At 36.8% G+C, this 15,842-nt stretch overlaps 1 protein-coding gene across 1 annotated transcript in view; it reads right to left on the bottom strand.

The window, feature by feature from the left end:
- Nucleotides 1–4,983: 4,983 nt before the first annotated feature.
- LOC126354568 (uncharacterized) overlaps nucleotides 4,984–15,842 on the bottom strand; it is a 1,114,027-nt gene continuing 1,103,168 nt past the window's right edge. The window contains exons 32-34 of the mRNA XM_050004313.1: nucleotides 13,998–14,272; nucleotides 11,040–11,195; nucleotides 4,984–6,271 (exon numbers count right to left, since the gene is read on the bottom strand). Coding sequence (XP_049860270.1) covers nucleotides 6,185–6,271; nucleotides 11,040–11,195; nucleotides 13,998–14,272 — 518 coding nt within the window. The 3' untranslated portion in view covers nucleotides 4,984–6,184. The remainder of the gene's footprint in view (nucleotides 6,272–11,039; nucleotides 11,196–13,997; nucleotides 14,273–15,842) is intronic.

Raw genomic sequence — 15,842 nt, 5'->3', positions numbered from 1 at the left:
TCCTACACTCGAATTCCAGTCACCCATTACTATTAAATTTTCGTCTCCCTTCACTATCTGAATAATTTCTTTTATTTCATCGTACATTTCTTCAATTTCTTCATCATCTGCAGAGCTAGTTGGCATATAAACTTGTACTACTGTAGTAGGTGTGGGCTTCGTATCTATCTTGGCCACAATAATGCGTTCACTATGCTGTTTGTAGTAGCTTACCCGCATTCCTATTTTCCTATTCATTATTAAACCTACTCCTGCATTACCCCTATTTGATTTTGTGTTTATAACCCTGTAGTCACCTGACCAGAAGTCTTGTTCCTCCTGCCACCGAACTTCACTAATTCCCACTATATCTAACTTTAACCTATCCATTTCCCTTTTTAAATTTTCTAACCTACCTGCCCGATTAAGGGATCTGACATTCCACGCTCCGATCCGTAGAACGCCAGTTTTCTTTCTCCTGATAACGACATCCTCCTGAGTAGTCCCCGCCCGGAGATCCGAATGGGGGACTATTTTACCTCCGGAATATTTTACCCAAGAGGATGCCATCATCATTTAATCATTCAATAAAGCTGCATGTCCTCGGGAAAAATTACGGCTGTAGTTTCCCCTTGCTTTCAGCCGTTCGCAGTACCAGCACAGCAAGGCCGTTTTGGTTAATGTTGCAAGGCCAGATCAGTCAATCATCCAGACTGTTGCCCCTGCAACTACTGAAAAGGCTGCTGCCCCTCTTCAGGAACCACACGTTTGTCTGGCCTCTCAACAGATACCCCTCCGTTGTGGTTGCACCTACGGTACGGCCATCTGTATCGCTGAGGCACGCAAGCCTCCCCACCAACGGCAAGGTCCATGGCTCATGGGGGGAGGAGCAATAAAGTATATTGCATGAAATAACAAATTATGAAATGTGTGGATTCACCTTCAATGTGTTTTTTCTTAAAATTATCCCAATCGTTGTCGTCAGGTATCAAGTAGGGAAGATTCATATCTGCTCATTTCATTGACAAGGATAGACAAGTTATACAAAATAAATGATGTGAAGAGGACAACTGCCTCCATTGTGATGCATACAAGCTTGTTTGTTCATAGTCATAATTAGGTCCAAACCAAGTAATGGCAAAAAGCAGTTTAGAGTTATAAGGCCACAGAAAAGAAATAACTCTTCTCACTATGAGGGTTTTTCATCTGAAGTGCTGATATCTCATCTGATTGATAGTGCTCCCCTGAGTTACTTTTGTAATCAGTCAATCAGTTGAGGTCTGTTTCCTGAAAAACTGAAATAGGCACTAGTAATACTACATTATAAAAATTGAGATGACCAAGTGACCTCTACCTACTGACACAGCTCCATCGTTTTGTGTTTTTTTTTTTTTTTGTGAAGTTAGCTTGTAATAGATCTCTAACTACTTTTCTCGCAATAACATTTTAATAACTCAGTGTTTATACCATACAAAAAGCACTCTATGGTCACTAAACTTTATTTGATAGAATTTAACAAGGAAAATTACCGTTTGCATTTTCTGTGACCTTGCCAAGGCATTTTCTGTGACCTTGCCAAGACCTTTGATTGTGTAAGTGATAAAATTCTGCAGGGAAATTCAAATGGAATGGCATTAATCCTTTGCATCCCACCAATATAAAAATATATAATTTTAAAATTTTTCACATAATTTACCTTTATCATCACATTAAGAAACAAGTACAAGAAGAAACTGCCAAAAAATAAAAAAAATTGTTTTAAGGAGGTGGTTTCACTTTGAAACTGCTGGGACAAAATTTCTAATCACCCATCATTTCATGTGATATATTTGAAAGCATATTCACATTTTTCATAGATAATCCCACATCTTGAAATGTCCATGAACACACAAAACACAAAATAAATTACAGTCCTAAACAATAGGCAAAAGCTGGCCTAAAATTTAAAAAAAAAGCTTGTATCACAATACATACTGTACCAGTGGTTTCATTTCAATTGTACTCTTGAAAGCAGCAGTACAATCTCAAATCTACATTACAATGACTTAGATTTGCTTACTTTCACTGTCAATGATGTCCTCAATGTGGGAAAAAAAACAATGCTTATCAGAATCTCCTCGAACCAAGTAGCACTGCCTCCGCACCAACTATTAACTTGAACACTAGAAGTGACCACTACAATGCACTGCATTCATAGAAGTACTTCCACTAGGACTCTCTGTCTTGTGACAGCATTGCTGATTTCATATGAAAGGCATTGGTATTTTATAATAATAATAATAATAACAACAACAACAACAACAACAACAATAATAATAATAATAATAATAATAATAAAATGGTTGTCTCAGGCAGAAAGCAGTGGGGTTCAAAGTGTCAAATGTATTCCTTTATGTGCATGAAATAACACCTTAACAACAGAAAACAGAGTCACAGTAACAAAATTTCATGTTACAGATAAAACAAAATTCAGCATGGAGTAACATTAGATAAGACGTCCCACAAGGTTCAGTGCATTGCTTCCTAATGTTCTTGCCCAGGAAAATGGAATGCTCTTGAAAAACTGCGACATTTGCTGATGACACAAGTATACTGATACACAGTCTAAACTCATCAACACACAGCCAAGAGACTAAAGAAACATACAACTGTCTAACAGCTTAACTGCTCATGCTAAAAAATTCATATGTGCTATTTCAAACAAATAAAGAGCTCTTGCTGGTACCAGCTGTAGAGATCAAATGGCACAAACTGGATAAGGCACTAGGTGTGTAATCTCTGGGCATCCAAATGGCTAATAAACTGATGTTCCACCAAAACATCAATAAGTTATCTAGAGCTTAGTTCTGCATTCTTTACACTTAGAAATTTCTCACATTGTGTTAGCCTTCACACTGGATTGCTAGTATAATTTAGGCTTACTTTCCAGAAGTATGCAGCAACAGTATTGTGTGAAGTTACCAACCAAATATCTTGTAGAAATCTCTTCAGGGATCTATGAATTCTTATATAGTCAGCATATCCACTGTCCAGACAACTTCTTCATGATAAGGTTATCAGAACATGATGGTTAATGCATTAATTACCTGTCTGCAAGAGAAGATGACACACTACTAAAATTAATGATTGAAATCCCACAGAGAACGTTACAGAAAAACTATTGTTACAATTGGCATAGCTTGTGTGTATACTAGTGGTTGTGTGAATTCAGTGAGATACAGGATGAGTCAGTGTTATTTGATGGCTTTTGAATTTATAGTACATAGTGACATTTTAAGATGTAGCAACATCTTTTATTTAAAAAGATGCACAATGGATAGGAGTTTACATCTTATATGTTGCTGACAGGAATCAATCATTTGTGAAAAATAATGTTCTTTAAGTGCTGGCCCTAGTTTTTCAACACACTTGTTGATGCTCTGTGTGAAGTTTCCCATCAGTCTAACACATTATGGGATATAGCAAAAATATCTCACTCAATAACATACTTTAACTGAAGCATAGTAAGTGGTTTATTGATGTACACTTTCTCTTGAGGGAGTTCACAAAAGTCTCACAGACCAAGATACTGTTGGATACAATTTTCCCAGAAACAGGTTCATTATTTTGGACATACACATTCAAAGTGTGACCTGTCTTGCTGAAACCAAACAATTTGACAATTTTTGCCACAGCAATGGAGTTCCATGATGAGAACTTTGCACCCCATAGTTCACAGTCTCCCATTTTCTTCAACGAAATTAGGCCCTATGACACCAAATTTGCCCAATAGAGCCCACACTGTAACTATAACAATGCAGTGTTACTGATGCATTTGGCAAGGGTTGTTTGGGGACCAATAATGATAGTTTTGTTTATTACCGCTGCCATCTAGAGAGAGAGAGAGAGAGAGAGAGAGAGAGAGAGAGAGAGAGAGAGAGAGAGAGAGAGAGAGAGCAAAACATCTCCTCCTCAAAATACGATAATACTTCGACTTCTGAACTATCACAGTTTTGTAGAAATGAATGTTTATACTGTGTAAAATTTGCCAGACAGAACTTTGATAACCCCATAGCCTGGGCATGTTGCCCTGCAGATCAGCTGGGGCTCTGTTGAATTGCACAGCACACAACTTCAACGTTGTCAGGTGATGTAGCCGTCTTCACAATGCTCCTTTCTCCTTCTGCCCTCCCAAAACAATTGGTCTCACAAAAGTTCTTAACCCATACAGAATGGTATTGCACCATTACATGGAAAGTTGGAGACAGAACTACTTCTGAATGATGGTCACAGACTCTGCATTTTTAAAGGACATCTGTAGGACAATTGCACAGTGTTGAGTGGTCTACCTCTCCATTGTGACTAAGCTGCTACTGTAGTGAGAAAACAATGAGCCAAGCATGCCCTCCTGCATACTGACTCACCTGCTACTACTTGAGTCAAAATCATCAGGAAATGCTGATCATATAACATAACAGCAAATCAAACTTGTAGGGTGTGACTTGGTTTTTAATTTTTCCTGATTATTTATTTCATTTTAATAGTGTGGAAGTGATACTATGGGGTGATTCTTGCATTACTGTCTGTTATTGTATGATCGCTCTATGTGGTACCTCAAAATTCTTCTTTTTATATATTACAGTAATATTATTATTGCTGAAATTATCTGAACATATGAGAGAATGCTGTCATGAACTGCATGAAATTGGTCTTCAGATGAAGACCACGATAAAAATTACATCAAACTATGGCCTCAAAGTACCTAGTTTAGCAACCAATGTCTACTGAGCTAACAGAAGTCAGTCACCAATAGCACATTGAAATCTGGGGGGCAAAAGCCATAAGGTGTTGCTGCCTTCTCTAACACAGAAGTGCGAAATCTAACTGAAAACATTTCTAATTAAACACTGGCTCCATATAAAGTTAACCTTATTGTGTGTCCCATGCAGCTGCACCAAATATAGGTATTAGTGACAATATGTTAGCAGTTTTGTGGATTACATGTTATAAATTAAAAAGTGAACATCAGAAGTAATAACTTTAATTTACATTATATTAGTTTATAAATAAAATGTTATGTACAAAAAGTATTTTAAATATATATTTTTATATAAGTAAATCAGTCAAAATTTACATTTCATTTACGCACAAAGCAAGTCACAACTGTACAAAAATCAAGCTTCTCATAAAGAAGTGTGTGTGTGTGTGTGTGTGTGTGTGTGTGTGTGTGTGTGTGTTTTTCTTTTTTTACAAGACAGTGGCTTAATCTGATAGTTGAAATGATAAATAATTTAATGTACATATATTTATAAGAAATTCAACAAAATATAGGTAACAGAAAACACACAACTTTTCGTATAACATCTGTTAATAGAAACTGGTGAGGAATGCATAATAATAGCAATATTTCACATTAACCAAAACTCGAGGATTGAGGGTATTAAGAACATATATAAAACATGATGATTATTTGTAATTTGAGATGGGGAAAGAATACTGCAACTGTTTGTTGTAGCAGATGCTGCATTATGATGTGTTAAAACCAATGTTAGCATCTACAAAACAACAGGGGACAATAGTTTCAGTCTGTTAGGTTAGAATGAATTCATTTTTCTGATCATTAATATAAATTATCTCACACTTTAAAACTGAAACAGACATGCACTGCAATTCAGCTATTACTCAAACCACTGGAAACGTGTGCCTTATTTTGGAACACAGAAGATGAGGAAAGTTTTCTTATCAGCAATATAGATCACAGAAAAATTTGTAGAACAGACAAATTTTAAGGCAACATTGGCAAACCAAGGAAACTATTTAAGGTGTTGCTTTATGTTATGTAAACTGCAACTTGCATTTGGACTAGAAGCTTCAGTAGGTCTGAGAAACGCATACCTGACTTACGAAATTTTGCAGTTTCAAACATCACATTTTTTTGAAAGGCACAGGATCACATTAGTGTAACTCCACAGCAATGTAGCACAGCACTTATGTGTTTCCTACCTCTATTGATTGAAAACACTTAAGCATTATCCGCAACATAGTAGGAACAAACTGTGAACACATCACACAGCCAATCACAGCAGTAAAATTACAGTACACAAACACAAAACTAATCTTCATACATATTCAGTATACTCTTCATGTGAAGTACACCTGAATTCACATTTATCACAATCTTGCACTGTCCAAATTCAACACTGATATGGAAGAACAAAGGTGTCCCCTAAAATAATCCAACATCCTTCTTCAGTTTTGTCTGTTTCCATAAAGGAAGGGAAGAGAATTCTTCTTTTGACATACCAAGAAGTTCCTGTAAAAGTAAAACAGCCTTATGACAACCTCTGAAATTAATAAGAAGCATGGCACATTTATAAAGGACAAAGAGTTCTGAAATATGTTGAATCTGACCTAGCAACTTAAGGAAACAAAATTGTTCTCATTTCCTATGAAGCTAATAATGGCATAGAACACTACACTGCTGATTGCTTATTTATACACACATTACATGAACAGATGAACAACTGCTCTTACTTGTTAACAAAACAAAATGAACTACAGTATACAGGGTGGTACAGAATACATTGTTCGTGACCGGGCCAAATTTCTCACGAAACAAGCGTCAAACGAAAAAACTACACAGAACGGAACTTGTGTAGCTTGAAGGGGGAAACCAGATGGCGCCATGGTTGGCCCGCTAGATGGCGCTACCATAGGTGAAATGGATATTGACTGCATTTTTCTAAAATAGAAACCACCATTTTTATTACATATTCGTGTAGTACATTAAGAAATATGAATGTTTTAGTTGGACCACTTTTTTCGCTTTGTGACAGATGGTGCTGTAATAGTTACAAACATATGGCTCACAATTTTAGACGAACGGTTGGTAAGAGGTAGGTTTTTTTAAATTAAAATACAGAACATAGGTATGTTTGAACATTTTATTTTGGTTTTTCCTCTATGATACATCTACCTTTGTGAACTTATTTCTGAGAATGTATGCTGTTACAGTGTGATTACCTGTAAATACACATTAATGCAATAAATGCTCAAAATGATGTCTGTCAACCTCAGTGCATTTGGCAATACGCGTAACGACATTCCTCTCAACAGCCAGTAGTTTGCCTTCCGTAATGTTCGCACATGCATTGACAATGCGCTGACGCATATTGTCAGGTGTTGTCGGTGGATCACGATAGCAAATATCCTTCAACTTTCCCGACAGAAAGAAATCCAGGGATGTCAGATCCGATGAACGTGCAGGCCATGGTATGGTGCTTCGACGACCAACCCACCTGTCATGAAATATGCTATTCAATACCACCTCAATGGCATGCAAGCTATGTGCTGGACATCCATCATGTTGGAAGTACATCGCCATTCTGTCATGCAGTGAAACATCTTGTAGTAACATTGGTAGAACATTATGTGGGAAATCAGCATACATTGCACCGTTTAGATTGCCATCGATAAAATGGGGGCCAATTATCCTTCCTCTCATAATGGCACACCATACATTAACCCACTAATGTCGCTGCTGATGTTCCACTTGTTACAGCCATCGTGGATTTCTGTTGCCCAATAGTGCATATTATGCCGGTTTACGTTACCGCCGTTGGTGAATGTCGCTTCGTCGCTAAATAGAACGCATGCAAAAAATCTGTCATCATCCCATAATTTCTCTTGTGCCCAGTGGCAGAACTGTACACGACATTCAAAGTCATTGTCATGCAATTCCTGGAGCATAGAAATATGGTACGGGTGCAATCGATGTTGATGTAGCATTCTCAACATCGACGTTTTTGAGATTCCCGATTCTAGCGCAATTTGTCTGCTACTGACGTGCAGATTAGCTACGACAGCAGCTAAAAGACCTACTTGGACATCATCATTTGTTGCAAGCCATGGTTAACGTTTTACATGTGGCTGAACACTTAGTGTTTCCTTAACTAATGTAATGGGAACAGTCCAGAAACTTGGATGATGATGTCCAGGATACCGAGCGGCATACATAGCACATGCCAGTTGGGCATTTTGATCACAATAGCCATAGAGCAACACAATATCGGCCTTTTCCGCAATTTGTAAACAGTCCATTTTAACACTGGTAATGTATCACAAAGCAAATACCATCCACACTGGCAGAACGTTACGTGATACCCCGTACTTATACGTTTGTGACTATTACAGTGCCATCTATCACAAAGCAAAGAAAGTGGTCCAACTATAAAACATTCATATTTCTTTACATACTACATGAATATGTAAAAAAAAAACAACACGCAGTTGATATCCATTGGACCTATGGCAACACCATCTAGCGGGCCAACCATAGTGCCACATGGTTTCCCCCTTCAAGCTAGACGAGTTTCATTCTTTGTAGTTTTTTCGTTTTATGCTTATTTTGTGAGATATTTGGCCCAGTCACTATCAATGAACCATCTTGTATACAACAAAAGGCGAATGCTATATAAAATTAGACTTTTGCACTCTTAAGTGTGCATGAATAAACATTGAAATTTATTTTTAATTTTAATTCCAAATCTCTGAAGACCACTTCACTACTGATTGTGGAGATGAAAAATAAATCTCATATTATTAGTTTTTGTGTAAAAAATATATTCTATATTATTTTTACATATTCACATGTCTCTTCATTAAGGGTTTACGTAAAGATAGGATTCTTTTATGTGGATGTTTAGCTGTCTTTTAGTCCTTTGTTTATTACTGTGCAAATTAATTCCATCACCAAACCAGAAATTTCTCATGTTAAGAAATGAGAAAAGAAATCTGTTTCACTTGGTAAAAAATTTTCTATAGCCAAGATTGCATAAATACTTATTTATTTTGGACAACCAGTTTCAACAGGCTTTGAAGACCAGTAGACAACACCAAAGTCTATCAAACTTGGTTGTCAAAAATAAATAAGTATTAATGTGATCTCGGTTACAGAAAGTTTTTGACTGCTGTTACAGCTGCAAAGTAAAAGATTCTTACTGTAAACTACACCAGACTACACATTCTCCTCGTTGTTACAAGTTTGGAGACAGGCATTGTAGTTCCTATGTAACATGGATTATACTGCAAAAAGACAAATGATGTAGTGAAGTGACAGGTATTAAGGATAATACAGTTTCCAGTCGACTTCAACACCGCCTTGAATAGGCAGAATCTAAATTTAAGTCTCAGGAAACCGCCTTTGACAGTGCTTTTCTTATGAGTAGCCTTTGGAAGAGATATGCAGGCAATTAACAGTACATACAAGATGATAATAGAAGTTTTTGAAATGTAGATCTACTGAAGAATGAATGGGTAAATACATGGGCTGTCCCTAAAGTACGCAGCCTAACAAGCAAACACAAACTTTTTTGGGGGAAAAAATCTTTATTTCTCTACACGGTCTCCTTTCAGCTCAATACACTTTTCCCAGCAGTGTTCAACAGCTTCAGTACCCTGTTTATAGTGAGAACTGTCGAACTCTGCAAAACAGCCATCAACTGCAGACTCTGCCTCTTCATTTCTGGCAAATCATTTACCATCAAGCCATTTATAAGTCTGGAAACAGAACATGATTAGAGGGGGGCAAAATCTGAAGAATACAGTGTAAGAGGAAGGAATTCGAATTTCATTAACTAGTTTTTGATCATGGCGATAAGATGTGTGTGAACTGGTGCACTGTTGTGATGAAACAAAATTCTCTCTTCTGTTAAACGTCACTGATATTGGCTGATTTCATCACTCAAATGCTGAAATCAGTTCACATAACAGTTGCAAGTGGTTACTCTTCCTTTCTGAAGATAATCAATAAAAAATTTCCCATATGCATCCCAAAAAACTGACACCATGACCTTGCCTGCAGACAGAACTGTCTTTGTATTCTTTGGAGTTTATTTTCCCATTTCAGTCCATTGTTTTGAGTGTTCCTTCAACTCAGGTTTAAAGTGATGGGCCCATGTTTCATCCAGGGTTATGAACTGATGGAAAAACTCTGCTTTATTATAATCGCCAAATGTAGTGTTGTTGTGGTCTTCAGTCCTGAGACTGGTTTGATGCAGCTCTCCATGCTACCCTATCCTGTACAAGTTTCTTCATCTCCCAGTACCTACTGCAGCCTACATCCTTAGTGCTTAGTGCATTCATCTCTTTGTCTCCCTCTACGATTTTTACCCTCCACGCTGCCCTCCAATGCTAAATTTGTGATCCCTTGATGCCTCAGAACATGTCCTACCAACGTCCCTTCTTCTTGTCAAGTTGTGCCACAAACTCCTCTTCTCCCCAATTCTATTCAATACCTCCTCACTAGTTATGTGATCTACCCATCTAATCTTCAGCATTCTTCTGGAGCACCACATTTCGAAAGCTTCTATTCTCTTCCTGTCCAAACTATTTATTTACTAAACAATGTAGCACCAGGGAGGGTAAAAATTGTAGGTGGAGACCAAGGCTTTCACAGTAAACACATTCAAGCAGATGTAGATTGCAGCAATTATGCAGAGATGAAGAGCCCTGCACAGGATGGACTAATGTGGAGAGCTACATCAAACCAGTCTTTGAACTGAAGACAACAATAACTACAACCACAAGGAAAGTAGTGGTCAGTCCCCAACAGGCTATCTAATGCAGCCATCCTGTTCTTCACTTTTCTGGGGAACAGCTGAGTCAACAAATCTGTTGAGAAACACAAGTATGACTAGCTTTCCCCCTCATCTCTCTTTACCTAACAATTTTATTTATGCTCCAATGTACACTTCTCAGACTCAGTTTTATTCAGATCATTTTTTACACATTTTTAAATGCTCTGTTTTGCATTTAATGTATGATCTGGAGAAAAGATTTAGTACAGACAAAACCAAAATTCATTGTTGAAAATATTAGTTATCCCATAATGACCACTTTTCAAAAGTGTAAAGTTGTTAATTAAAATTAATTCCTACATGATCTTTTTAAATGATAATTATTTTTAACAACCTGTTTCTTGATAGTACCTAGATATTATTATACAGTAATATTAACATAATTGCACCACAAGGGAACAACAACAAAGCTACTTAACAATATTCATAGTTATTATACTCCACCTGGAAATGAGTAGGGTCGAGATACATTTCAAGGCAGGTGGGATCCACGCCATCAGGTAGTGGCCTCTGCAGCAGCTGAGCAGGGGGATAGGTTGAGCATGTCAGTCTTGCTAGCTCATCTTCCACTGTAAGTACTTCTCCAGGTTTCCTTCCATCCTGCAGCAGAAAAGGAGATAATTCAAACAACTGTGCAGCAATATATTTGAAGGATCTTCCCCATATCTTTGTTACAAATTGTGAAACTTTTCAAAAATTCTCATTTTGTAAAGCTTTTGGATATTATAAATTGCAGGTATCGTCTGAAATAAAGCAACACTTGATTGGAACCCATCAGTATCACCACACATAGAACAGAAATTTTCATTTCAATTTAGCAACTGTGAGATTATTGTGTGGAGTGAACAGAGACAACAGATAACTATAACAGCATGCCCAGCAAAACGGCACAGAATATTGGAGCACATCTTTTGATGGTCTATTTTTTACCCTAAAAAATTGCTGCAATAATTACCAAATAATAAAAGATTTGAAGGGAAATAGGGAAGACACATTAAGTTGCCAACAGCCATAATTAAAAGACACTTACATAATGCTTTTAGCCACAGCCTTCATCAGCAGAAGACAAACACACACCATTCACACACATAAGCAAGCACGCCACCTGCACACACTAGCATTTTTCCGACAACAAGAGGCAGTGTGGTATTGGGTTGCAAGGCTCTCACATCTCTCAAGTCAGTTAACTTGCAAGTTGTGTGTAGCTGATCCTCTTCTTTGTGTAATCAGCTATGCTGATCTCCCAAAAGCTTCTTCTCCAAAGACTACAGCTGGTTAAAGGAGTTTATTAAACTACTTCTCTATCCTTGAAATAATGTGGATACTCTTAGAATACGCTTCAGTTCAATCACTTTATATTCTCAACTTCCACAAACAACAACTTCTGCAAGCTAACTTAGTTCTTAAATATTAGACTCATTGACACATATTCAGATATCATTGGTTTGATAACCAAATAATTTATCAACACCATACATGTGTCTTGCTTTGTTCACAACCAAGACATATAATAAGTAAGAAAGTCTCTAGTCTCAAGTGAGTCCAATATGTGAATGTATATAGAAATCTATATTCACTTGTTCATTAGTTTTTTTACAATCCACACAGACACAAAAGAGCACACAATACTACATACATTTTCTTGTTCTTCTCTACCCGTACACGAAAACTCTGTGGACCATATAGCAAGTACTTGTCTGCCGCCGTTCAGCTGCCGGGTCCAAATTTTTCTCATAACTATTTTTTGACCTGCACATTCAAATAAGCTATGCACAGTAGGGCATATTTGTTTCTCCCACTCACCTCTAAAATATCGGTTGTTCAAAACAGTGGAAGGCCAAGCAGTTCTAGAATTTACTCTGAAATTCTCAAAGCACTAAAACACATTACCTCCAACTCCAGCATCTTGAGCCAGAATGCCAGCATTCGAGCCCGAGATACTGGAGTTGGCTGTCATGTGTGCTTGCTTGTGTGTATGAATGGTGTGTGTTTCTCTTTTGCTGATGAGGCCATGTCCAAAAGCTTTGTTTGTCTTTTAATTGTGCCTATCTCAACTTAATGTGTCTTCTTTACAGGAAGTAACAATCTGCCTTTTCCTACGTTACTGGTATTCCTACCTGGAATTTCCATTGCTTGATATTTACAAAAGAGGTGTATTTCAAATGTCTATTCTCTTTAGTTTAATTTTTTCACATGTTCTATGGGGCAATGTAAGACAATACTAGTCTGTCCTGGAATGAGTCACTACGTAATGCACAGAAGGCTAGTAAAATATTTTTAAAAAAAATACATAACATTATATATATATATATATATATATATATATATGAGGAGATCATGGTAATGATATATGCAGATAAGTAACACCAAATGTCTTTAAATGACAACTAGTAACTCCTGTACACAATGGAAGAGACATGCACAACAAGGAAGCCTTTGACTTACACTGAAAACTTTAGGTTTAAACTCTCACATTTCTCAGTTCTGCCAGAAACTTGCTGAGAAAAGAACCTACAGAAAAATGCACACATTTTTGTGCATTGGATAAAGAAGTGTTACCTAAATGTAAATCATTTGTCTATTTAGTATGCTATAGGGAGTACATGTACAGGAATGGTAGATTTGGATTCCTAAATGCATGAATAACACCCTTTTCCCCGTTTGATAACGTTTTAGGGCAACTTCCTGTTTCCCATTTGTTAGACACGAATGGAACCTGTGGCGAGTTTTTCTCTCAGTTCCAAAATGCTCCAAAAATATGCAGAAATGTAGCACCATTAATGCAATGCAATCATCTTTTGAATAATAGAGGTACCTACTACCCTTAATTTATCACTGAGCTGAAATATATTTGCTTTTGATGCTACTTTCCTCTTAATCTGAAAAGAAAATCTGTATTTAAAACTCAAACTAGAAAGAAATACAATGAAACTGAATCAATGAGTTTCAAATATCATCATTTTATTCTCAGAGAAACATACTTTCCTTTTATGTAGTTTCTTAAAAATGCTACACTAGCCAAAATATTTTCAAATATTCCTTATATATTTAACTAAACTTTGCAAAGGGTCCTATCAAGCGACAGATTTATATCATGGGACAATGAAAAAAATTGTACTTCATTAGAAATTTTCTAATGAAATGGAATCCCCTGTATTATATACTGTAGAAAACATTCATCAAACATCAACTACATACATCTACGTATTTTAAATATTTCCGACCGTCACGTGGTGGCAGAGCTCCCACAGGTTCATTTTCAACTAATTACACTACATTTCTCAAACTTTATTAAGAAACAAGCTCACCGTTTCTACGATGTTAGTACTATACTGCTGTAACAATATTTAGATACTGACAATTTAAAGTCAGTAGACGCACTGGTGCATATTTCATACTGACCCTTATGTTAAGTTCTGCTATATCATCCCTATCAGTCCACACAGGAAACAGATTAGCAAATTCAAGTGGTTCAAGGCCAGCCCACACAAGCCACGCAGAAGCTTTTCTCCTGCCCATGTGATGAGCATAGTCAAGTGCAGTCTGCATTGCAGCACGTCGCTCTGCCTGCCATCGCACAGCACCAGATCCTGTTTGTGTACTAGGATCTTCTGTTGTGTCTGGCCACCAACCCTGCCACAACCAAAGCTCGCTCCCACTATCAAGCAGGAACAGTGCTGTAAAAAACAAAACACTTTAGTTGCAGAAAATAGTGTACAAAATGTTTAAACAGAAACAAACATTTATAGCACCTCCTCCCACTGCAAAACTTTGATCTCCAGCTGCCCTTTGAGAAATGAAGATTTTATCAATTACATAAGTTGCTGTAGGGGAGGTTCTGTGAAATACCACATTTACTCCAGTATAAGAATACCCCAATATTACATCCCCCACCCTTTTCTTACTGGCTCCATGAGAAAAATTGATCTTTTACCACATTCTGACTAATTAAAATTGCAAAATGTTTTATTGACAAAATATATACCTAAAAAAATTAAGATTATACCTGTTCTAAACTTATACTATTTAATGATTGTCAACATTTTGACAATACAAGGAGCAATAAAATAAACAAAAAGAAATGGTTTTCTTTCATTCCTTTCTTGATTAATATCTAACCCAGTTGTCTGTTACACCACCATTGTCTGTTGCACCACAATCACCACCATCACCATCCTAATATCACACTTGAAATTGCAACAGGTGATACAAGCAAGAAAGAAATTTAAAATCTTGGCCATTTCTTCCGAATATATCATGATTTCCAAGGTTATGTTCATAGTGGGACCTGAGAACACAGCTGCTTTTTCTGAATACACAGAGGATTTTGCATTTATATATCATCCTCTTGCTTCCCAACATGTCATCTGCCTCCTGCTCTCTCACTGGCTGCATTGAAACAGCACCTGACACCACTTCACATAATGTCTCACAGTGAGTGTTGACAACACTGGTGCATGAAACACATACACTGCTTGCCCTGTCTAGACTTTTACCATCTCCTACAGAAATGTATACTGTCATTGAGTATTTGCCAGTCTTAAAAGTTAATTCAACTTTGACTATGAATGGATTCATACAAACTGCAGTTTAAACATGGGTAGATGCTCATCAAAAGTGAAGGTATGTGGTACATATTCCTATGGTTGTCTGCATGAAGAAATTGCCCCCAGCTTCCCTGTTCACTTTCCAATCCCTCCAAAGTTCTTCAAAGCAAATCTGCATGTGACTTCAATTGCCAAAGCTTCACCTGTAAATGTTAGCCAACCACTATTTAATATATTACACAATGTAAAAATGTTAAGCTTAGCAGCAACAGTTTAATCTGCAAATGTAAGATGACCCTGCATTTTTCGAATGACAAATTTGGGAAAAAACCTTGTATTATCAACAGGTAAATATGATAATGATGAAACAAGTATACACTAAGCTTTCTTTCATTCAAAGATGTCATGATGTAGATCTACAGTAACTTGAAACTGAAAACCAAACATTTAGCATCAATCGGTTTTCATAACAGTTGTAGAAGAACTTCAAAGAGCAATACACTTTTTCGAATTTATTTCAGTGTATAACATTAAATTTCATTATTTGAGACTCTACTTGTTTGTTTTTGTCACAATTTAAGGGAGTTATTTGCGAAATATTCCTATGCTGTCACACATCTTGTTTTTCCCCATTAACTTTGGCAGTTTTATTCACATAACTCAAAGTTTTGTTCCCAATGCTACATCTACATTCTAGATC

The sequence above is a fragment of the Schistocerca gregaria genome, chromosome 3 (genome assembly GCF_023897955.1).
Source record: "Schistocerca gregaria isolate iqSchGreg1 chromosome 3, iqSchGreg1.2, whole genome shotgun sequence".
Classification (NCBI taxonomy): domain Eukaryota; kingdom Metazoa; phylum Arthropoda; class Insecta; order Orthoptera; family Acrididae; genus Schistocerca; species Schistocerca gregaria.
The sequence above is the reverse complement of the archived record's forward strand: the minus strand, read 5'-3'. Positions and strand labels throughout refer to the sequence as shown.